This window comes from Pygocentrus nattereri, chromosome 16, assembly GCF_015220715.1.
Source record: "Pygocentrus nattereri isolate fPygNat1 chromosome 16, fPygNat1.pri, whole genome shotgun sequence".
Taxonomy (NCBI): Eukaryota; Metazoa; Chordata; class Actinopteri; order Characiformes; family Serrasalmidae; genus Pygocentrus; species Pygocentrus nattereri.
In genome coordinates this window covers 7,373,907-7,397,983 of record NC_051226.1, presented here as the reverse complement: position 1 = coordinate 7,397,983, position 24,077 = coordinate 7,373,907, and the positions used below count along the sequence as shown (strand labels likewise).

The 24,077-nt window shown below is 39.8% G+C and overlaps 1 protein-coding gene across 13 annotated transcripts in view; it reads left to right on the top strand.

Moving 5' to 3' along the window:
- The window catches only part of add1 (adducin 1 (alpha)), a 74,929-nt gene extending 53,620 nt beyond the window's left edge, over positions 1-21,309 (top strand). For 2 of the 13 annotated variants that reach the window (XM_037546211.1, XM_037546209.1), the window contains exons 11-18: positions 7,343-7,438; positions 7,781-7,870; positions 8,637-8,654; positions 11,610-11,693; positions 13,274-13,430; positions 13,713-14,000; positions 16,363-16,446; positions 20,889-21,309. In XM_037546211.1, coding sequence (XP_037402108.1) covers positions 7,343-7,438; positions 7,781-7,870; positions 8,637-8,654; positions 11,610-11,693; positions 13,274-13,430; positions 13,713-14,000; positions 16,363-16,446; positions 20,889-21,196 — 1,125 coding nt within the window. In that variant the 3' untranslated portion in view covers positions 21,197-21,309. Of the gene's footprint in view, positions 1-7,342; positions 7,439-7,780; positions 7,871-8,636; positions 8,655-11,609; positions 11,694-13,273; positions 13,431-13,712; positions 14,001-16,362; positions 16,447-17,356; positions 17,392-20,888 lie in introns of those variants that run through there. The other 11 variants (XM_037546220.1, XM_037546215.1, XM_037546213.1 and 8 more) reach the window with 8 other exon arrangements.
- The last annotated feature ends 2,768 nt before the right edge of the window (positions 21,310-24,077 follow it).

Here is a 24,077-nt window from a genome sequence, read left to right as displayed (position 1 = left end):
TAAAACAGTCGCCGGGCAGCGCAAAACGGTCACAAGAGAATGTAAAACAGTCGCCGGGCAGCGCAAAACGGTCACAAGAGAATGTAAAACAGTCGCCGGGCAGCGCAAAACGGTCACAAGAGAATGTAAAACAGTCGCCGGGCAGCGCAAAACAGTCACAAGAGAATGTAAAACAGTCGCCGGGCAGCGCAAAACAGTCACAAGAGAATGTAAAACAGTCGCCGGGCAGCGCAAAACAGTCACAAGAGAATGTAAAACAGTCGCCGGGCAGCGCAAAACAGTCACAAGAGAATGTAAAACAGTCGCCGGGCAGCGCAAAACAGTCACAAGAGAATGTAAAACAGTCGCCGGGCAGCGCAAAACAGTCACAAGAGAATGTAAAACAGTCGCCGGGCAGCGCAAAACAGTCACAAGAGAATGTAAAACAGTCGCCGGGCAGCGCAAAACAGTCACAAGAGAATGTAAAACAGTCGCCGGGCAGCGCAAAACAGTCACAAGAGAATGTAAAACAGTCGCCGGGCAGCGCAAAACAGTCACAAGAGAATGTAAAACAGTCGCCGGGCAGCGCAAAACGGTCACAAGAGAATGTAAAACAGTCGCCGGGCAGCGCAAAACAGTCACAAGAGAATGTAAAACAGTCGCCGGGCAGCGCAAAACAGTCACAAGAGAATGTAAAACAGTCGCCGGGCAGCGCAAAACAGTCACAAGAGATTGTAAAACAGTCGCCGGGCAGCGCAAAACAGTCACAAGAGAATGTAAAACAGTCGCCGGGCAGCGCAAAACAGTCACAAGAGAATGTAAAACAGTCGCCGGGCAGCGCAAAACAGTCACAAGAGAATGTAAAACGGTTGCCGGGCAGCGCAAAACAGTCACAAGAGAATGTAAAACGGTTGCCGGGCAGCGCAAAACGGTCACAAGAGAATGTAAAACGGTTGCCGGGCAGCGCAAAACGGTCACAAGAGAATGTAAAACAGTCGCTGGGCAGCGCAAAACGGTCACAAGAGAATGTAAAACAGTCGCTGGGCAGCGCAAAACGGTCACAAGAGAATGTAAAACAGTCGCTGGGCAGCGCAAAACGGTCACAAGAGAATGTAAAACAGTCGCTGGGCAGCGCAAAACGGTCACAAGAGAATGTAAAACAGTCGCTGGGCAGCGCAAAACGGTCACAAGAGAATGTAAAACAGTCGCTGGGCAGCGCAAAACGGTCACAAGAGAATGTAAAACAGTCGCTGGGCAGCGCAAAACGGTCACAAGAGAATGTAAAACAGTCGCTGGGCAGCGCAAAACGGTCACAAGAGAATGTAAAACAGTCGCTGGGCAGCGCAAAACGGTCACAAGAGAATGTAAAACAGTCGCTGGGCAGCGCAAAACGGTCACAAGAGAATGTAAAACAGTCGCTGGGCAGCGCAAAACGGTCACAAGAGAATGTAAAACAGTCGCTGGGCAGCGCAAAACAGTCACAAGAGAATGTAAAACAGTCGCTGGGCAGCGCAAAACAGTCACAAGAGAATGTAAAACAGTCGCTGGGCAGCGCAAAACAGTCACAAGAGAATGTAAAACGGTTGCAGGAGAGCGCAAAACAGTCACAAGAGAATGTAAAACGGTTGCAGGAGAGCGCAAAACAGTCACAAGAGAATGTAAAACAGTCGCCGGGCAGCGCAAAACAGTCACAAGTGAATGTAAAACAGTCGCCGGGCAGCGCAAAACAGTCACAAGAGAATGTAAAACAGTCGCTGGGCAGCGCAAAACAGTCACAAGAGAATGTAAAACAGTCGCTGGGCAGCGCAAAACAGTCACAAGAGAATGTAAAACGGTTGCAGGAGAGCGCAAAACAGTCACAAGAGAATGTAAAACGGTTGCAGGAGAGCGCAAAACAGTCACAAGAGAATGTAAAACAGTCGCCGGGCAGCGCAAAACAGTCACAAGTGAATGTAAAACAGTCGCTGGGCAGCGCAAAACAGTCACAAGAGAATGTAAAACGGTTGCAGGAGAGCGCAAAACAGTCACAAGAGAATGTAAAACGGTTGCAGGAGAGCGCAAAACAGTCACAAGAGAATGTAAAACAGTCGCCGGGCAGCGCAAAACAGTCACAAGTGAATGTAAAACAGTCGCCGGGCAGCGCAAAACAGTCACAAGAGAATGTAAAACAGTCGCTGGGCAGCGCAAAACAGTCACAAGAGAATGTAAAACAGTCGCTGGGCAGCGCAAAACAGTCACAAGAGAATGTAAAACGGTTGCAGGAGAGCGCAAAACAGTCACAAGAGAATGTAAAACGGTTGCAGGAGAGCGCAAAACAGTCACAAGAGAATGTAAAACAGTCGCCGGGCAGCGCAAAACAGTCACAAGAGAATGTAAAACAGTCGCTGGGCAGCGCAAAACAGTCACAAGAGAATGTAAAACGGTTGCAGGAGAGCGCAAAACAGTCACAAGAGAATGTAAAACGGTTGCAGGAGAGCGCAAAACAGTCACAAGAGAATGTAAAACAGTCGCCGGGCAGCGCAAAACAGTCACAAGAGAATGTAAAACAGTCGCCGGGCAGCGCAAAACAGTCACAAGAGAATGTAAAACAGTCGCTGGGCAGCGCAAAACAGTCACAAGAGAATGTAAAACAGTCGCTGGGCAGCGCAAAACAGTCACAAGAGAATGTAAAACAGTCGCTGGGCAGCGCAAAACAGTCACAAGAGAATGTAAAACGGTTGCAGGAGAGCGCAAAACAGTCACAAGAGAATGTAAAACGGTTGCAGGAGAGCGCAAAACAGTCACAAGAGAATGTAAAACAGTCGCCGGGCAGCGCAAAACAGTCACAAGTGAATGTAAAACAGTCGCCGGGCAGCGCAAAACAGTCACAAGAGAATGTAAAACAGTCGCCGGGCAGCGCAAAACAGTCACAAGAGAATGTAAAACAGTCGCCGGGCAGCGCAAAACAGTCACAAGAGAATGTAAAACAGTCGCTGGGCAGCGCAAAACAGTCACAAGAGAATGTAAAACAGTCGCCGGGCGGCGCAAAACAGTCACAAGAGAATGTAAAACGGTTGCAGGAGAACGCAAAACAGTTGCAAGGACCGCTGTTGTTGCAAATATAGGGGCTGAGTAATTTGTAATTACATTGTATGGATGCATTAAAAATCAGGCTCACCAGTCAGAGCTCTGTTGCCACTCAAACAAATGTACAATAAAATGAACCACTCATCTTGGTTGTAGCAGAGCAAAAAGTGCTTTACTACAGCCAACACACTAACTATAAAAACGCTGAGGTTAAAGAAAACGCACAGGATCGCAACTGAAAGGCGAGGAACAACAGTGACTGTATATAGAGGCGTCCTAGTCTGTTCATGCTTATGAAACCATTAGCTTCCCCCATTAATGAACGCTGATTTTTTGATGAAATCTCTGTGACACATTCATCAGATAGACAAAAGGGGCCGATGGGCTCCCTGTGGTTCCTTCTCTCCTTTTTAATGAGAGGAACATGAAGCGGGGGCAGAGCCTCGAATTCTCCCACTAACACATCATCATGCAGCTTCAGCTCCTGTGTGAGGAGTAGCAGCGCGTAAAAGGAAAATACCAAATTTATCACTGCTGCTGATCAAGGAATGAATTCTATTCCTTCTCTGTCTTCTTCCCGCCACTATTTAGACAGAAAAAAAAAAACAGAAATGCATCAGACTTGGTGTGACGGTCACTACATTAAAAGTTGCACTTGGTGTGAACCGGCCTAAATTTGATTGAGTTAATAAACACACATTTGGTTAACTGAGGGGAAGAAAGAAACAGGCCTTTTGTCTGATATATATGTGTCATAATTAGGGCTGCAACAAATTAAACAAAATGTAATACGATGTAGAATTCAGTATTAAAATTATTCAAATAGTCAAAAATGGGCAAAGCCGTTTGGAATATCTTCATTTTATGAAACGGTTTGTGTCCATTTGACGGGAAACATTTAGTTTTGTTTGTTAAGCATTTTCAGTGACAGTGCATCAACATATCTGCCTGCACATATTTCAGCCATTAATTAATAGTAATAATAAATAAGATTTTTTTTCCCCCCATTTAATTTACTGTATACTAAATACACATAAACAGTCATGTGTAAAAGTTTGGGTACCGCCTGGTCAAATTCCACCTTTTATTTAAATTTTATATAATGCTAGATGATATTAGAAAACACACAGCACATTTTACTGCACAATTACTGTTTATTTGCTGCATTTAACACATTGGAGATGGGCAAATGTGGCCTCTGCAAAAGGTTATGGCACATTTTTTGTTTAAAATTTGAATGTTAAATTGTATCTTTACGTTAAACTCAACAAATAAACAGAAATTGTGCACTAAAATGTGCTCCAAAAATGCAGTAAGTTTTTCCCTCTTGATGATGATGGCTCATTTTTACTTGGAATATCAGAACATGAAATCTGACTGGAGGTCTTCAAACGTCCCTTACATTCAAAACGTTCCTTAAAAAGGTCTTTATGATGATGCACGTTTGTTGTGACGGTAGCCGTCACCGCTTCACATGTTTACTGTGCAGCTCTCTGGCTTAATCATATTTTAAGCATTTTTAATAATTAATAATTGACCATTTTTAAGTTGTTAGTTCTTGAGCACACGCCAATTCCACCTCCTTTTGGGCTTTTAGGCCGCATTTCTGACAGTCTAACTACGTCAGTGTCATCACAGCCTTTATCGATGAACAAAGACAGGATTTCAGATTTCAGCATTTTAAGAGCTTTGTCACACACAAGCGGTTTGTCTTGTACAATGAAATTCTTAGTTTGTTTTTTCTCCGAATTTTATTATACAAGATAATTATCATTATAATCACGCTCTTTATTCTGCCCTCCTGGTGCCCGTGCACATCCCGTGTGTGCAGGTGTGCGTGTGGTATTGATCAGAGCTCTTCCTTCAGACGCCTCACTGCTTATAAAGCACACAGCGCTTCTGCCTCACTCCCACCCCGAACACACCTGCTGCTCCTCACAACCTCTCATCCTGTACTCCTTCACTTTCTCTCCTCTGTGTCCCTCTCTTCCTCCCTCCTTTTTATTCTCTTCCTTCAGGATTCAGTTTTCCTTTCTTACGGTAAATCCAGCAGCAACGAGTATCAATGATGATGAGCAGGACTGCAGCGCTCAATTTAGTTTAGACTCCCCGACGCAGATAAAGAAGACTTTACTGATGGCAGATTCCTATCCAGTTGTGGAAATGATGTAGATGGTCAGAAAATAGTCAAAAGAATCCGTTGTCACTGTGGGATCAAACCCTTGTATCTCCATTTTTTTTTATTTTTTTTTTATGCCAGCTGCCCGTTTACCTTGTGTCAGCATTTCATGATGAGTGGAGTGGAAATAGTCCAAGATTTATTCCCTTAACTTTTATTCAGAGTGTTGTAACTTTCTCTTTTAAAGCTATGATTTTCGAGATACAAGGTTTTGTTGTGACAGTGATGTAAAAACATGCTTAATTACAATCATGGGAAACAGACCCAGCACAAGTGCTCACGCGTTCATTAGCATTAAGATCATGCTGTACTGGAACAGGCGTCTTCAGCCACTGTTCCTCTATCAGTTTTGGGTCAGAGCTGATTTGGCATCAGGCCTACGTTCTGTGCGAATAAGGATATTTATGTAAGTGAGTTGTCCTGGGAGAGTTTATTCTTTCTATAGTGATCTGAATCTCAATAATCTTGAGGCTCTTACCAATGTTTGCTTTCCTCATTGGACTGAAGCACCACTGACTTTTATATAGTTGAATTGACTTGGCAAAGCCAGCTTACTGATCTTCAGCTTTTTCACAGGTGGCAGTTTCACTGCTAGAACCATGAAACGATGCAGGATTGTAAAGCCAGTACAGGAATAGTGCGCTCGTCGTTTTAGGACAGATCACATGTGGTTTTTGTGCATTTGGTAAAACACAAATTTTCCCCCCAGAGGAAATGAATGAATAATGTGAAGAAACTCTGATTGCTACAAATAGATGTTATTTTAAACTCACATACATACTAGTGCATATATACATATTAGCCACCACCTGGGATTCCATAGCGATGCCCTAGCAACACCTTTAGCAGCCTCCTGGGATAACACAGCAGTGGTCAAGCAACACCATAGAAACCACATGGGATACCATAGCAGTGGCTTAGCAGCACCTTAGCAACCACCTAGGATGCCATAGCAATGACCTAGCAACACCTTAGCAACCACCTGGGAAACAGTAGCAATGATTGAGCAACACCTAAGCAACCACCTAGGATACCATAGCAGTGGCCTAGCAACACCTTAACAACCACCTGGGAAACATTTACATTTACATTTATGGCATTTGGCTGACGCTCTTATCCAGAGCGACTTACAATTTGATCATTTTACACAGGTAGGCCAAGGTGGTGTTAGGAGTCTTGCCCAAGGACCCTTATTGGTATAGTGTAGGGTGCTTGCCCTGGTCGGGGAGTGAACCCCAGTCTACAGTGTAGAAGGCAAAGGTGTTAACCACTACACTAACCAACCACCGAAACAGTAGCAATGATTGAGCAACACCTAAACAACTACCTAGGATACCATAGCAGTGGCCTAGCAACACCTTAGCAACCAACTGGGAAATCGTAGCAATGATTGAGCAACACCTAAGCAACCACCTAGCATACCATAGCAGTGGCCTAGCAACACCTTAGCAACCACCTGGGAAATCGTAGCAATGATTGAGCAACACCTAAGCAACCACCTAGCATACCATAGCAGTGGCCTAGCAACACCTTAGCAACCACCTGGGAAATCGTAGCAATGATTGAGCAACACCTAAGCAACCACCTAGGATACCATAGCAGTGGCCTAGCAACATCATAGCAAGCACCTGAGTTTTAATTGTGTGTTTGTCAAGCCAACTTAAAGTTTGTTAACAAACTTTCCTCTATTTTTTACTGTGGTACTAACTAGGTCTTAAAAAACTAAAAGACAGTTAATAGATGCATTTTTCAAAAATAAATGGTGTTATTGAGGAATCTTACAACCTTTCCCATCATTATAAAATAACAGGTTAATGTATTTTACCGTCAGTGTATAGTACAATTTACAATGTATTTAAATTAGCGACAGACCACCTTCAAAAATCGTTTAAGCAGAATTCATCATCATTGGTTCACTGCTCTGTGGAATATTATTGCAATTAATAATTGTCAGTTGAGTTTTAAGTATTTTTTTTGTTTTTCTTCTAATTTGAAAAGCATGAAGTATTGTTCTGTTAAGCTTGTGTATATTTCTTAATTTTGGTGTTTGTTTTTAAGTTCTTTTTTTCCCTCTGTTTTGTTTGTGGTTTGTTTGAATCTTTGCTTTGATGATTGCAGTGGACGAAGGAGGAGAGCCTTCGACAGGCTGCTGTGGCCAATCAGTTTGTTCCACTCAACACAAACCCTAAAGAGGTCCAGGAGATGCGCAACAAGGTCAGAACAAGAGTTCAAACTTGGGATAACTCATGATATTATTTAATGTCATAACATTTGTTATGACACTGAATGTTATTAAATGTAATAACTTGATTCCATATTAAATTATTGGGGCATTTTTACGTGAACCTAAACTGATTTGGTATTATAAACGTTTTACAGTAAAACTAGTAGAATGTAAGAAAAAAAAACTTTATTAAAATATGTTTTAACATGAATTCTGGTATTATAAACATTTTGGTATGCCGATATTGTGGTGAGTGAGAGAATTGAATTTATTGCAGTTTACATACTTGCGGTGTAATTGTATCAGTAACTGGACGCTGTATTTCTACACAGATCCGTGAGCAGAACCTGCAGGACATTAAAACAGCAGGCCCACAGTCACAGGTGCTCACAGGGGCTGTGGTGGAGCGTTCCTTCGTCCAGGTGAGCTGAAATCTGTCCCTTCCATCTCTACACTGTCTACTTCACTAGAAACACCTATCTTGTAGTTTGTCATCGGCCATGGACATCCAGTCACTGGCCACTTTATTAGAAACACTTACTTTTGACATCCACTTACTGGCTAACTTATTAGAAACACCTACTTTATGCTTCCACCAGCTGAATACTTTGGCAGCAACACTGACCTTTATCCACTAACTGGCCACTTCATTAGAAACCCCTACCTTGTGCTTCCACTAACTGGCCACTTTATTAGAAACACCTACCTTGTGTTTCCACCTACTGGCCACTTTGTTAGAAACATCTAGCTTGTACATTCGCTCAGTGATCTTTTATCTATTCACTGGCCACTTCATTAGAAACCCCTACCTTGTGCTTCCACCAACTGGCCACTTTATTAGAAACACCTACCTTGTGTTTCCACCTACTGGCCACTTTGTTAGAAACATCTAGCTTGTGCTTCCACTAACTGGCCACTTTATTAGAAAAACTGACCTTTACCCACTCACTGGCCACTCTATTAGAAACACTAATCCTGTCCACTCACTGGCCACTGTACGCCATTCAGGTGAATCTACAAGGGAGGAATTTCTAATAAAGTGGCCAGTGAGTCTATGAGCCTCCCGTTTGACTCATCAGTTGTTCGGACACACACAGAAACAACCCCCCTTCTTTGGTCTTCACCGTGTTCATTTTATCTCACCATTGTTGCTCGTTCTGTAACTGTGACGTTGTTCTTTGACCACAGAGAGCGACTATCTGGCACGTGAGTACAGTCTGAGTGTGGGCTAACCGTGTTTACATCCTCGCATCCCTCTGCCTGGGGTGGAGCTCATCTGCCTTTAGTTTGATCAGTTTTGCGGTACCATTTTTATTTTGGTCTCCCTTGACTTTAACGACTAAGGCTATGATGAGGATGACGGCACCTCTGTGAAGTCAAGTTTTCTTCATACAACATGCAATATAAGTTTGCATGACCCATATGATTGCTCCGTTTGCCTTCCAGATGCTAGTCAGACCTCGTTGAGACATCACTGCCCCGTCGTCAAAGTTATGCTTGTTGTACTAACAACTACGCGGCTAATCATGTGTTCAGTCTTATATACATTAGAGTAAAAGACTGCATATTTATTGCAAAGTGATTTAATAAGTCATGTTTTGAAAAATTAATGGTGATGTCATAATTAGTTTTAAATTGCGTTAGGGCTGACATTGTCTGTTTTATTAGTAATCAAGTCGTCTACTGGTTGTTATTATAATAGTCATTTTATTATATGTTTCTGTAGTGTAATTACAAAAATGTAGGAATATTATTATATAAATTACAGTAGTTAAAAATATGTAAGTTAAGTTTTCATTTATAATATTAAGATAAATTGAAATTATTATTTATTTAATGATTATTTGTAATTATACTGTTCTGTTTGGTTATATTAAAACAAATGTATATGATGGCCACTAGGCCTCCAGAAAGAGGTCAATTGAAACTGGCATTTAAACCAAACAAGCATAAGATTCTAAGATACTTGTAATGGAAAATTAGAAATAAAGAAGCCTTTAAAATGCTAAAATATAAAAAAAACTAAACAAAACACATACATGGCTCAGTCAGCCTGTTTCCTAGAGAGATCAGGAGCAAAATTCAAAACATGCACTAGCATCCTGCAGACGTCCAACTAATCATTGCTGATTTACAGAAAAAGCTACTTTACCTGATAATTTTTTCCGATAGCGATTAATCGAGTCATCGTGACAGCTCTAGCTGCCTATTGCACAATAAAAACATGCATGGTGTGTTGAGCTGTGTTTACTAATTGGAGACTCCAGTGTAATTTTAATTAAATATGTCAGCATGTTTAAAGCCTTTTCGAAGTCCTTTTATTAAGCCCAAGAGGGTCAGTGCTCATGCTCACCTGAAATAGAAGAGCTTTTCTTGTGTAGGTGGCAATAACGTGGCTAACAGCCTGAGCATGACGAGTCAGTAGCTGCAGTGGAAAATGTTGTGTGTGGTTTGACTAGCACATTTGGTTTGATTTCTGGTGTTGCAGTGCATGACCTTGAACCATTTAGCAGCTGTCTGGCTTGAGTCTGTCCCATTCGCTTCTTTGGGAAATGATCTGTGCATGTTTATGAAGTGTGAGTGTGTGAGTGGCTGCGTTGTTCCTGTTATGATGCGTCCACCTGCTACATTCATCACAATGGCTCTGTTAGTCAAGTTTTATAGACTGTAAGGTCGAGCATCTTCTCCAAAGGGTTTAACACACGTTAATATTAGAGATGTAACAAACATCAAATCATGGTGTATCATAACATATTATAACATGTGTTGTAATTGTGGTTAGTGCTTTAGTTCAGGACTAACATATTAGCTTGTCAGTGTTACATTAGGTCAGAGCACTAAACACTCTCAGAAATAGCTGTTGTCACTGAGGTGTTTCCCTCAAGGGTACATCTCTGTACCTTTAGTCAGGGAGCATAACTACCATAATCCACTGAAATTATAATTTCTAAGTTGTATTGACTCCACACACCCCGTCTCACCTCCGGGCTCTTTATTTTATCATCCTGTTTTAAATGCTAGGTTATGAAAAGGTACAAATATGTACTTTTCACCTGGAAAAACTTATTTAAAGTTACCAACTGGACCTTAAAACCACTTGTTGTACCTCTGAGGGTACATTTACATTGTTTTCTACCTTGATAATCAAATAATGTACCTGAACAGAACCTTTATTTTTTTTAAGTTTAGCTTGTAGTGTTTTTGCTGCTAAGAAGCCAAATAGAATGGATCAGGCTGAACTCTGTTGTCATAGAGCCTCATGTTGAATACTCCAATAGACAATTACCATGTTAAAGCTGCACTATGTAAGTTTAGGTGGATTCGGAGACCTGTCTGGTGGAAACGTGTTTTTGTAACATGGGTTGTACACCAGACCCTCCCCTGAGAGGATGAATCTGATCATTTGAAAGAAAATTAAAAGAGAACTTCGTCAAAACCTGGTGAAGGACATGAGTGGAGTATCTACTGTTGTCGTTGTATCTTTATCAGAATATTGATTTTGTGTTTGAGGCTTAAATATTCAGGTAGACCTTCTTTTTGAGACTGTGCGTGTGTTGTTAATACGTGAAGTCAAGTGTTGAAAAAAATGATTTAAGGATTTACAGAGTGACTTACAGCAACAAAGCTCAGGTTTTTATATGTCTGTTATTTATCTCCAGTCTCAGAATTGCTATTTCTTTTGATTTTAACAAAATTGAACAAAAAATTAATTTCGTGCTGTGGCTTTAACATCAGTATGGTAACATTAGGGACATTTTCAGGTACTCTGTCTTTTTATGGAGTAGGAAAATGTATCAAGAAATCATTGCAAGTCATATTGAATCTGGTTATGAACTTTGTGTAACTTTCAGTCCCTAATTAACATTTAAACCACAATATAGATCTATATAGATACATATATACATGATATGTGTCTGTCCACACAATATAGATATAAGGACATTTTCATTACATGGATGAATATTTTGTGAGCCTTTTCCGTTTTTTACTATGAAAATAAGACTAAAATAATAACAATAATACAGTAATGAGCACGTAGTCCATCAAAGCCTGGCCTGCTTCTGTTCGGGTGTCTGTGTTGTGTGGTTTTGTGTGGTTTTGTGTGTCTGTGTTAATAATTGGGGCTTGGTTGTGCACTGCTCATCAGGTTTACTATTGCAGGATGCTCCTCTGTCTGACTGTTTGGAGTCTATCGATGGCCTTGACCTCTCAGACAGCTGTAGCCCTGCTAGGTCTTTTAGAAAGGTACATCCTGCTGGATAAAAATCATTCCATTCAAAATCAAATCACACCCAACATTTCCTCACATTCTCTAATAGTGTATCTGATGCAACCTAATGAGTAACTGCTTTGCTTTTAAATACTGTAGCAGAAATAACACAATACTTTCTTAAACACTCAAAAACACTAAACATACTCTGGATCTGCTGGTAAGCTCTTCTGTTCTCCTTTTGAAGTTATTAATAATTTAGGTTCTGAGACATTTACTCTAGTTCAAGATGTCTTTTCATAGTGGCAAGTTCTCTGCCATTCCATTTGAAGTGAGTTAAGAGTTTGCTTTTGGGTCATATTAGCATTTGGGCGCACATAGAGGCAGATTTACTACAAAAGGCGCAAAGTCAAAGTAAAAAAATGACTTTTTTCTCAAGATTTTAGTTTATTAAATTCAAATAATTCATTATTAAGAGTTATTACTCTTGAGGAAAGTGTAATTTCATAAGTGATTATTATGAGTAAATTAGTAATTATTTTGACATAGAAAGTCAAAATATCAGTAATTTCCTTATTATAATTCACAGCTGACAGATGCTACACATAAAACATGTTGACGCATGCCACAGAGGGTGCAGATGTAAATAAAATAAAGCAATAAAAAAAGTCTACAGATTTCTGTTGACGGGTTTTTACTTTTTACAGATTTATTTTCTTTTTATGTTTTTATTTATTATGATTTTTTTTAAAATATTTTTTATGAGATTTTTTTTTAACTGTCCTAATTTAATTTCTAATTAGATTTTTATTTTAATTAAAAAAATTTCTTTGAAATCTATTGTTTTAAACATGTTTTAATGTCTTGTTTTCCTTTCTGTTCTCATTTACTCTACTTTTTGACTGTATTTCATCATTTGTAAAGCACTTTGAATGATAGCAGAGCATGAAAGGTGCTCTATAAATAAACTTGCCTTACCTTACAGGCAAGATTAGTGTACATAATCATCAGTTCTTCACTATCTGCCAGCGTTTACTGTCAGTCTTGATAAATGGAGTCAGTGCTTTATCATAATCTCCTTCCAAGCTTTTGTGCTTTGAGAATAAAACTCCTATCAATGCATATAGCAGTAAATGCTCTTTTGATCTTATTGTGGATACTAAAGAGCTTTTTGACTTGTATATTAATTTACATCAGTAAATTTAAACTAAAAACTAAAAATATTAGCAGATCTACTCCTATTCTATTCTGTTCCTGTTCTGTGCACTCATTTCTCCCTTTGGCTAATTTTTTAATATAAATTTAACTTTGCTCTATTGTTTAGAGAATGCTTTTCAATATCATATCAATAATATTAAAAAAATTAGTCCATCCATCGGTCTTCCACCTATTTTGGTGTTCTTTTTATTTTAATTAGTTGGTGTTGCATTCTATAGCATTTTCTTTGAAGGTGTATTGAATAAATATACAGTTTATTTTTATATATCAAAGTTATAATAGTGTCAAAATATGCTCCTCTTTTTTGCACATACTGTTTTTATAAAATATGTCTTGTCATATGTGTTTACCAGTATGTTTGATCTGTCTGTATTGCATTTCATCTCTCCGGCTGCAGGGGGAGCTAGTGACCGCCTCTAAAGCCATTATTGAGAAGGAGTACCAGCCTCGTGTGATTGTAAGCAAGACTGGACCAAACCCCTTCAACAAGCTTACTGACCAGGAGCTGGAGGAGTACCGCAAAGAAGTGGAGCTCAAACAGAAAGGCCAAGAAGGTAAGAACTCAAATCTGAGTCCAGGGGGAGGAATTTCTACATTATTTTAATGAATAAGGACTTATTGTTACACAATTAGCTGGTTTTCCCCCTTTTTTCATTATATACTTTGATGAAATCTATGGCCAAACATCTTTCACTCTCTGTAATTGTGGAGCAGGAAAACAAATCATCTTTTCTGCTTTTTAAGTTTCACCTGTACTTTTGCTCGTGGCTTTAGAGTTACTGTGCAGCTCAGCAGCACCCCCCACAGGTTTGGATAGAAACTGTTGTTGCCTCCAGAACAGGTTGAAGAGTCGGTCAGCTCATTGGTCTCAAACCCAGGGGAAGTTGCCACCCCTTCTGCCTTCTCAGATCACAATTCGGAGGAGCTCCACACCCCGGCAGCTCCTTTTTCCTCCACTGTCCCCAGCCGAAGCGCAGATTCTGGGGCAGGCTCAGGAAGGGTCAGCCCCTCTGGTCCTCCGGAGTCACCACATAAGGAGTTTCACTGCGCTGTGCTGAAAGCCCTCAGCGTCACCCCAGAGCTGTCTGGGCAGGCTCCATTTGGTATCGACAGCCAAGCTGCAGGTACCCTGGAGCTCCATCTGCCCTTACCAAGCGTCCGTCCTGCTCACTGGAGGCTTCTCTTTGTGGGGTTTCCCTTTGCAAGCGCTTTCTGTCTTATTTCGTTTGTTCTCTCTTGGTGATCCGGTCCACTATCTGTCCGTTCATGCTTACCCTTCCCCAGCTTACCCTTCCCAAAACAATCCTAATTTAAAAGGGAATATTTCACCCAACAACGCTAATAATGGGACCTGATATTAACTTTGTTCCTATTGCTGTTTTCACATGTTTGTGTTAGAAGGTAAAAAAGAATAAAAAATTCCACACTTTAAAGTGAAGCAGCTCAAACTAAGACCTCTTAGAGACAGTTTTGGAATAGTTTAAATTTTATTTAATATACAGTTTCTAGTTTTACTGGGGAATGATTCATCAAAAAATAAATGAATAAAAAAACATTTCTTGTTGAGTCTCACAAGGTTCAATATTAGAGCCTTTGCTTTTCTCTTTGTACATGATGTCTCTAGGTGATGTCATTAGGAAACAATTTTTATAGCTATGCTGATGACACAGAACTACACGTTACCATTTCTTCTGAAAATAAAGACACACATATTCAGATATTTCTCTGTGGATGTCAGAGTTTTTACATCTAAACCAAGAAAAAACTGTATGATTGATCCTTGGTACTAAAACTCACTGCTTTATGAGAAACTTGGCTCTTTCGCTTTGAAGTAGGAAAGCTGACTGTGATCTTAGACTCTGAGCTCTGTTTTATCGGTGTGTAAACATAGTCACTGAAGTAGCATTTTTTCGTTTGAGAAATATCTGTAAAGTTCAGCCTTTTCTCTCTCAGAGCGATGCAGAGAAACCTGTTCATGCATTTGTTTCAGCAGAGTTGATCACTGTAATGACCTTCTTACTGAACTTCCTAAGAAACTGTGGAACTTAATTCACATATTTAGAGTTGAATTAAAACTCTACATTTCTTTTCGTATTTATATGTTTCATTTGATCTGTGTCATTTTTAAATTACTGGATTTGCCTAAAATTCAACAGTGGGATGTTTGGCATCCATTGCTCCCGAAAAATCAACATCCAGTTTATTTCACCACTGCAGTTGACAGCAAAAGTTGGGAAAACTGGACTCTTCATGAAGAATTCAGTCTGCCACTGCGGACTGCAAAATGTTGCAGCATTTTTCAAAACAACCAAATGTCTGGTTTGCCGTTGTCTGCCTTCTAGGGCAAAAAAATTAATTTCATATTGAAATTACAATTTAGGAAAATGCAAGAGCTGATTTTTTTTTTTTTTTTTTTTTTAATTGCAGCATAGGTTATCAAACATATCAAAAAATGTTTTAAGAGGTTAAATTGGACATAACAGAGTTGTAAACTGCCTGTAGAGTTGGACAACCAAAGCAACCAAACCTCCATGTGTTGTGACATTGCAACTCAAACTTACTGGATTTCTGGCACACTACATTAAGGGGTCAAGCCTCAACTCAGAAAAGGTGGATATTCTGGTCTTCTCGGTAAAAATAAACAGGTCTGATCCTAAATTTCTATAAAATAATAACCAAAATTTAAATAGCTGAAAAATCACTCACAGATATTTTCTCCAAATCGTTCAGCCCTGCCGTCTACTGCAAACATGTGAACATAACATAACAGTATAACAATGAATTAAAACTGGTTGAGCCCAGTTGGCATAACTCATGTTATTTCATGCTAACTGGCCCCTTCTATGTTCTATCCTCTGTTAACCACAGCAGCGTTTTTGGACAAAGTATTCCCTTAATTAATCCTGATTTAACCTCTAATTCTTAATCACTGTTGTGGTCTGTAAGGGCAACAATGAAAAGTGACGCAGTCACTCATACGTGGATGTGGTGACTCCTCTACCCCTCCTCTAACTGGGATTAATTCCTGACAGGGTTTGTTTGTAAGTTTGTTACTAATAAAATATCTTGTTTAAACCTGATCTGGAGTTTAAATGAACTGTTTGATTCCTCTGACTCTCGAGGTGAAGCCGGGTTCTAGAATGGGCCTGATTTTTGTTCTCTTTTGTGCCATGAGCGTCATCCCCTAATCAGTACCTGTGCTGTGTCCTTGTCTGTGCACCTTCCTGAACGAATCTGGTTTGCACAACATTGAGAGTTTTATGCTGTTTGAGTTTATATTCTAATTACATTTTTTGTTTAGCATTTGTCGATTTGTTAAGTTACAGCCTTCAAAACATTGAAGCAGCTGTTTATTTCATGACAGCAAATCAGTTTAGCAAGTCATGTCTTGCCTTCTTAGCTACAAAAAATGTAATAAGCAAGTATTCTCCTCTTAAGCAAGCAGCAGGTAAATCGAGCTTAAAATGTATGTTCTCTTCCTTTTAGATCAGTCACAGGAACCAGAGGAGGTGGGAAAAGGCCAGAGCCCCACTCGTACTCCACCTAGCACCCCAATCCGAGTAGAAGAAGGTAGGTTCATCCAGGTGATCAGGGTTACCCAAAAAAGCATGTCTTTCCTGACTGTATTTTTGGTGTGCCACAGGGGTTAATAATAGGAATGCTGCCGTTCCTGTCTATGTCTCTATCAGTGTGGTCTTTAACAATTGTAGACATTTTTTGCTGTTTGTTTTTTATGTAATAAGAGACCAAGAGGACAAATAGTTTAACATTGGTGTTTTTTTTTTTTCATTATAGTTGTATAGTCATTATTGTTCATTTTCATTATAATTTGGCTCTATTTTTTTTTCTTTTGAAAACAAAATAAAAAATTATTGTATTGGAACTGGCTTATAATAATAAAATGCAGTTGTTTCTGTATTATGTCTTTTTTAAGTTTACCTCTTGGTCTTTATTACTTTGGATTACACCACTTTTGTCAAGTTTAAGATTTTTACATGTTTCAGAGACACAGTAATATCAGCAAAATACAGCAAACCCAGAATAAAAAGTGATTTATCTAATAAAAAAATCAATTGAAATGAAAGAAAACTCCAGATAGTTCTTGCAATACAGCAATAAAAAGTCATTTTTTCAATTGAGTGACACTCATAGCAGCTTTACTCCGCTCACCATTGGTGCACATTATTGTGTGCGAGTGCTGTGTGATCGTTCAGGACAATCAGCTAAAGCTCAGGTGTAATCTAATAATTGGGAATATTCCACCTGTCTTAAACGTTTCTCATTCACTCTTCATACTCATTTCTCTGGGGTCTTTCCAAGAATGGCTTTGTGTCCATTCTTTTTCTCCTGGTGGTCTATTTTTCTGTTCTTCCTTTTGGTTTTTCTGTCTTTTTAAGTTAACATGGTGGCTGTGATTTGACCTGCATAGACATTTTTTTCTACTTGTGCTTTTTCTTCTTCGTGGCTGCCTTACAATCAGGAGATGGAAATGCAAAAGAGTACCTGTTGCCATAGTAAGTACAGTGTCCCCCTTCTCAGCTCCTCTTCACCTCCACGCTTGTGTTGGCTTCCTCTCGGTGCATGGCTTCCTCTGTCTTCTTAGCTCTAACACGTCCGCTTTATCTCCTCGCTGTTTAGTGTCTCTTCTATCTGCGATCCTTCCGACTTTCTTGTGTTCACTGGACTTTTTCTCAGAGGTCTGCTCCTATCAGTTACCGAGTCAGTCCACAGACGAAACCTTGTATTTTTATAAAAAACGAATGGTTTATATTGTGCATGTACATTTGGATATCTGAAAGAGATACCAAGGGGAACTCCATCGATTTTTCAAAAATTCTGCACAGTTAAATGGTTAAGATATGAAGTCATTCAGAGTAGTTTGGTGCAAAATGCCTAATTCTAGAGAAACTTGGTGAGTCAGAATTGTTCACAGCGGTAGTGAGAGGAACCAGACATGTGAAGAGTTTAAGGCCTCTAAAAGCAACACAACATGAAAACTCAACCTTATGTCTTAGACATTGGTTTACTGTAGTTTTGGCTCTGGCTTAAAACGCATTTTAATCAGTTTATTCTAACCTGTTCATGGTGGAGGGATACATTGAGGGTGTTCTAAGACAAAATAGTCCCCAAAGAAAACAATTTCCTTTTCAGATTTACCACTATTTTACCACCATCAGCGTTACATATAAAACCCTCAGCAGACGTGTGTACATTGGGGGTTTTGGCCCTTATTCTCATGGGTGTATTTTGGTTTTTCCAGCTAAAATTACATGCCCAGATTGTAAGGCAAATTATTCAGTAACTGCATGAAATAAATAAAAAAAAACAGAAAATGTTTCACAATCATACACATAATGTATGATCATGAATATATACTTACAATTTTACTCAAAGCCAAAAATGCTTTTGTTTTTTTGAAAGTAATATTTGCTCCCGAGAGGCACAACCGTCTAACAGTTGGTCCTATCATCAGGAGTACGATCCCTGGTGATGCTACAGCTGTCTGTAGCAGGGAGTCCAAGAGAGCACAGTTGGCATCGCTCTCTCTGGGTGGGTAGGACCTCCAGCCCACGGCCGCGATGCGTTGGCCAGGATGATGCGTTCTCAGTCATGTACTTAACTGTGCGTCATGGCAGTAGCGAGGTACTCACTCGCACTCATCCACCCCAAACTCTATCACGTTTTACTGAATCGTTGGTCTGTGTGTTTTCTCTGTCCTCTTATGATTAAATGAGGACCTGAAAAGTATTTTCAGTGAGACACAGAGTACTCAAGTACTCCTGCACATCCCTACTGCCCAATATATGAGTTCAGAGTCAATGGACTTCCCCTTATTTTCTAAATAATGCGTAACACATTAAATTAATGTTCATGGTCATTTATGGTTCGATGCAAATGTGGCAGCTAAAGATTAGGCTGAATTATTCCTTCAACAAGTGGCCAGTGTGTTTAATTTGCTTTCAAAAACTGATAGGAGCACCTTGAGATCTTTCCAGTTGCAAAGCTCATCCTAGAAGCTTCTAGACTCTCCTGCTTTCTAAACCTCTGTGAGATTAACCAACAACTCAGACGTCTTTCTGTACCACTTCAGAATGTTGTAGATTCTTTAGAGCAGGTAATGTATGACTATTGTTTTTCCGGTTCCTGATGGTCACCTGTCCAGGTACTCCATGTTTATCACTTCTTTTGATGGCGTGTGCTCTTTCGCAGTGTCAGTGCTGTTTTTGGCTTTGCTGAGTGTGAAATGCGCCAGTTGCGCTTGATGCTGTCGGTCACAGTTGCGTCTTTGTTTTTTGAGGTCTTGTATTAGGATCAGACGTTTTGGTGATGAGTTTGTCCTCAGGTGTGACTGTTGAATATCTCTGTATATACATGTATATGTTTATTTGCTTTTGAGCTGTGAGCACTTCAGGTTTGATACCTGTTCTCTGTTGTTTATTTGCATGAGTTCGAAAGCAAGACAGCGCTTGACTTTAGCCGTGAAACACCTGCCTGAGTTAATGCTTTAAAATGTGAAGTAAGCTGTGTTGTGTGGGTTTGTGATGACAGTGCAAAGCGGATGAGAGAAGCTTGAATGCTGTTGATTTTCTATGTTTTGTGCAGCGTTACTTAGCTCACACAAATAGGAGTCATATGAAAATACCTCTATTTTCGAGTGACCTAATTAATTCACAAGGATTATTATACAATACAAAAGTTAGATCTTATTATAAAGTAACCAGTATGCATGGAACATATAGAAATTAGGGCGGTTTATGAAGTAGGAGGACTTTGTTTCAGTGTTTGTGTCAAGTCTGTGACCATATCCTTCTAGAAGTTTTCAGGGACAGTTTGTCAGGAGGGGCAGATGATGAGGTTTAATAGAGGAGGTACACTGTATGTCCAAAGGTTTGCTGCTATTTCCTCTGAAATTAAGGGTATTAATAGTGAGTTTGTTGCCCTTTGCTGCGGTAACAGCCTCTACTCTTCTGGGAAGGCTTTACACTAGATGTTGAAGATTGCTGTGAGGTTCTGATTGAGCATTAGTGAGGTCAGTTCTGGATCATGCCAGCTCATCCCAAAGGTATTGGATGGAGCTCCATCACTCCAAAGAACACAGTTCTGCTTCACAGCCCAGTGCTGGGGGGCTTTATACCCCTCTAGCCCTCACTTGGCATTGAGTGTGGTGACTTTAGACTCAAGTGCAGCTGCTCCAGTGTTCCATTCTGTGGGTCACTGCTTTTCTGTGGAGATTCTCCAAACTGAGTGTGAGTAATTGAACAGATTTACATACAAAATGCACAGTACTGTGCAAAAGTCAAAGACGGTCAACACCAGGAAAAAAGGCAGAAAATCTACGCAGTGGTTTCACCGGCTGAATATAAAGTCAGATGTTTGGTGTTCAGTGAGTCACTCTTTCCCTTTATTCCAGCTTCCATTCTTTTCAGGAGACTCTCTTCCAGTTCCTCAAAGAATCTGCAGACACACATCCAAAGTTCAGTCTTAGAAGCTGGTTGATCATTGTCTGAAGTAATCAAACCCATTCAGTGGTGTTGAGGTCTGGACTCTGGGGTGGTCAGCCCATTGTTCAGCTTCTTTGTTTGATGCGTCCGTCTACTTTTCTCAGCGAGGAGCTTCTTGACAGCTACACATCCTTTCAAACCTATCATAGTAGGATAGACATGGCTTTTTCCTTCTTTGCACAAGAGGATTATTATATCTAAATTTCTCAGAAACATCTAATGATTGATGTTTTGACATAAATCTAAATGTGATGTGATTTCGCAGAGCACTGTACAGTTAGGAATGGGTGCACCTTAAAGTGTATATACCAGACACTTTTGGACATACAGCGTACGAAAGCCACGCTGCTGGTGTGTTTTTATGAGACTAAGCTGGAGCTGACCGGCATCGCGCTCTCCGAACGTGGTCACTGCATGGCCTGCGCAGAATATTAATTTAACATCCTTTCTTTAAACCCTCTCTTCCCGCTCCACCTTTCTTCCCAACTCTCCTGCTGTCCTCTCATGCAGAAGCGCAGCAGGAACGGAGCCCTAAAGACGACAGCGATGCCGCCACTTTGAGACAGACCCTCCCCGACCTGACCCCTGATGACCCCTCAGAAGCCGCCACCGCCGCCGCCCCCTTGCCTGCAGAAGAAGCCGCCCCGGCTCACACCGAGCCGCCCACGCACCCCGACGGGGAGGAGCCTGCTGCGGCCGACGACGCTGCGGGTGACCAGGGCAGTGACGAATCCCCCAACAAATCCCCCTCCAAGAAAAAGAAGAAATTCCGCACCCCTTCATTTCTTAAGAAGAACAAAAAGAAGTCAGAGACCTAGAGAGAAAGCTCTGAAACACTCCTAGGCTTCCACGGCATCCATTCGATTACCTTTTTTATTTTCATTTTTATATATAATATACATACATGCACACTATATATATATATATATATATATATATATATATATATATATATATATATATATATATATATATATATATATACATATATACACACACACACACACACACACACACACACACACACACACACACACATACATTTGTGTTGGCTTATGTTGTGTTCACCTGTAGTTTGTGCCAATTTTTTTTATTATAATAATCACTGCATTTATGTTTTCAACAGTTGCTTATTAGTGTGGTGAGTGACTGCATTATGATGTCCGGTAAAGCGTATTGTGTGGCTTTATTATGCATGTATGCATCGGCCCACACTCCAGAAGACTTTATTTTATCTCCTGTTTTTATAAGAAAAGATTAAACTTGATTAACCACTAGAATGTATTGGGATTCTATCAAAGTGTCTTTGGAGAGAAAAAAAAAGTCATGCAAAAAAAATATAAATAAATAAAAAATTGTGGCAATTGAAGACTTTAAACCTGAAAGCTGAAAACTGCACGGTGCTAAATTATCCAATAACCATGTCCATGTGCATTTCATTCTGTCATCCTTTATAAACAGGTGACAAATCAACAGAAGTCATAGTGACATATACAGTATAAGATCATGTATCAAAGGTACCGTGTTCTACACTAAACCCATCTCAGACACATGAGGGCGCTGATGAAGCTCTGGTTAGAGGAACTTTGTGCTTGAATTGGACTAGAAGTGCTGAATGAGCTTTCGAAGGTGGCGCTTTTTCAAAAAGGGCTGGTTTTGAAATTTGCCTCATTTCAGCCTCCATAGCTTTGCTAGCCTGTAGTCGAAGGTCTTGTATGCAGTATATGTAACTAATATTTACACCTTTTGATCCCCCCTTTATTTAAAGCCAGTTAAACTGTGGAATATGAATGAAATGTAATGCTTTCTTTTAATTATTTTAATTAACAAATGGTCACCATTGGTTCCTGTGATAAATGCTGCACCCTAATCTCCTTCCTGACATGTTTGTGTTTCGCTTTTGACTCTTTATTTTTCTAGTAACACTATTAAATGTCCTTCAGTACAGCAGCGGCTTTGCAGATCATTTTAAATCATTCTGTGTGAGTAAAGCGATTCTTGCTCCTGCCAGGTTTCTTTGTCACTTAACTCCTTTTTAAAAAATGTGAAAGGTTTTTGGAGACTTGATAGCCAGACACACACATCAGCCATGTCTCAACTGAACCTATTGATTAAATCCAAAAGAGAGCTGGTGACCCCTGCCTGAAAGAGTCCCTTTAAAGCTGCAGTCCAGATTTGTTTCGTCTGGCCTTAAACACACTAAAACACTCGGTTTGGATGGGTTTTAGAAATGCTAATACTTTTTGTTTTGCCATTAGCTCTCTCTCTCTCTCTCTCTCTATGCCTCCTGCTGAAAAAGGATATTATCATGATGCTAATGAGGCATTGCCATCACACTGCAGTTCATTAGAGCACATAAGTTATTTACTTTATGATGTCTCGCATAACATTTACAGTTATTACCTATGTTTTTAAATACACTCTGTGTCCTGTAATACAGCGATTGATGCTAAACCACTACCTGAGATGCAACACAGTGAACACCCATACAAGAATCTGATATACAGCAATATATTGATTTCACATATATGGCATATTAGCATGTATGGGCTTCCCTTAGAATCATATGGACATACATGTGACATGCCAGCATATTTGTAATTGGAAATGTTTATATGTGAAATATATTTCAGCCATGTATCACTGCAAACACACAGGTGAGACATAACAGTATAGGAAACATTCATATATGGATGCCATATATTACTCATATATTCTAGCTTCATTTTTATGCATCTTTGTTTCTTTGACATACTTCCTAATGCAGTTAAAGTAATAAAGTAATTTTAATATTTAAAAGCAAACAACTGTACTGGGATGTATGAAACTATTCAGACATATGTGTGATGCATATGATATGCACATATGTCCAATATTGTGTGTGTGTGTGTATGTGTGTGTGTGTGTATATATATATATATATATATATATATATATATATATATATATATATATATATATAGCTGTTGTCAGAAGCAAACCTCATTTTCCAGTTTATGCCATAATTTGAAAATGCCTATTGTCCATTACCCTGTATGCAAGTTTCATCCTAAACGGCCCAAAATGGCTTGGAAAAAAAATTCTGGTTCCATGGACTTACATTAAAAGTATGTTTTTCCTTCTCCTATTAAGTTACTATTTTGGAGATACTAGGTTTGCATCCGACAACAGAGAGAGGTGTGTGTGTGTGTGTGTGTGTGTATATGTCTGTACATTAACATACTATAATATACATAGAAACAGTGTTGTATATCAGATTTCTGTATGGCCCCCCATACAAAAAAAGACATGGGGGTGTTTGGGGGGTGGCAACAGCACGAATTGTAAACCACTAACTCTTCCTGCAGATCTGTGAGATAAACTGTGTGCAATGTGGTGTTTATATGAGAGAAAACATGAATTTGCACTCAGACTCAGTGAATAGTGGTTTCCTTCAGTTTACGCCTAGTCTGTGGTTTAAGATGCTGGACCAGTTTTATTAACCCTGTGAATCTGGGCTTTAGACCAGCTTGACTGACTGTATCTAGCAAACCTGAGTTTCCAGAAGGACTGCATGGTGTAAAAGCTTGTATAGTTTATCCTCTGTACATTTGCCACTGTATCACTGTTTCGGCTCCGTCATGTCTCGCTTCGACGACGTCTGATTGTTAGCATTGCTGAGTTAGTAGCTGGTTTCTTTTAAGCTCTGGATTTTATGTT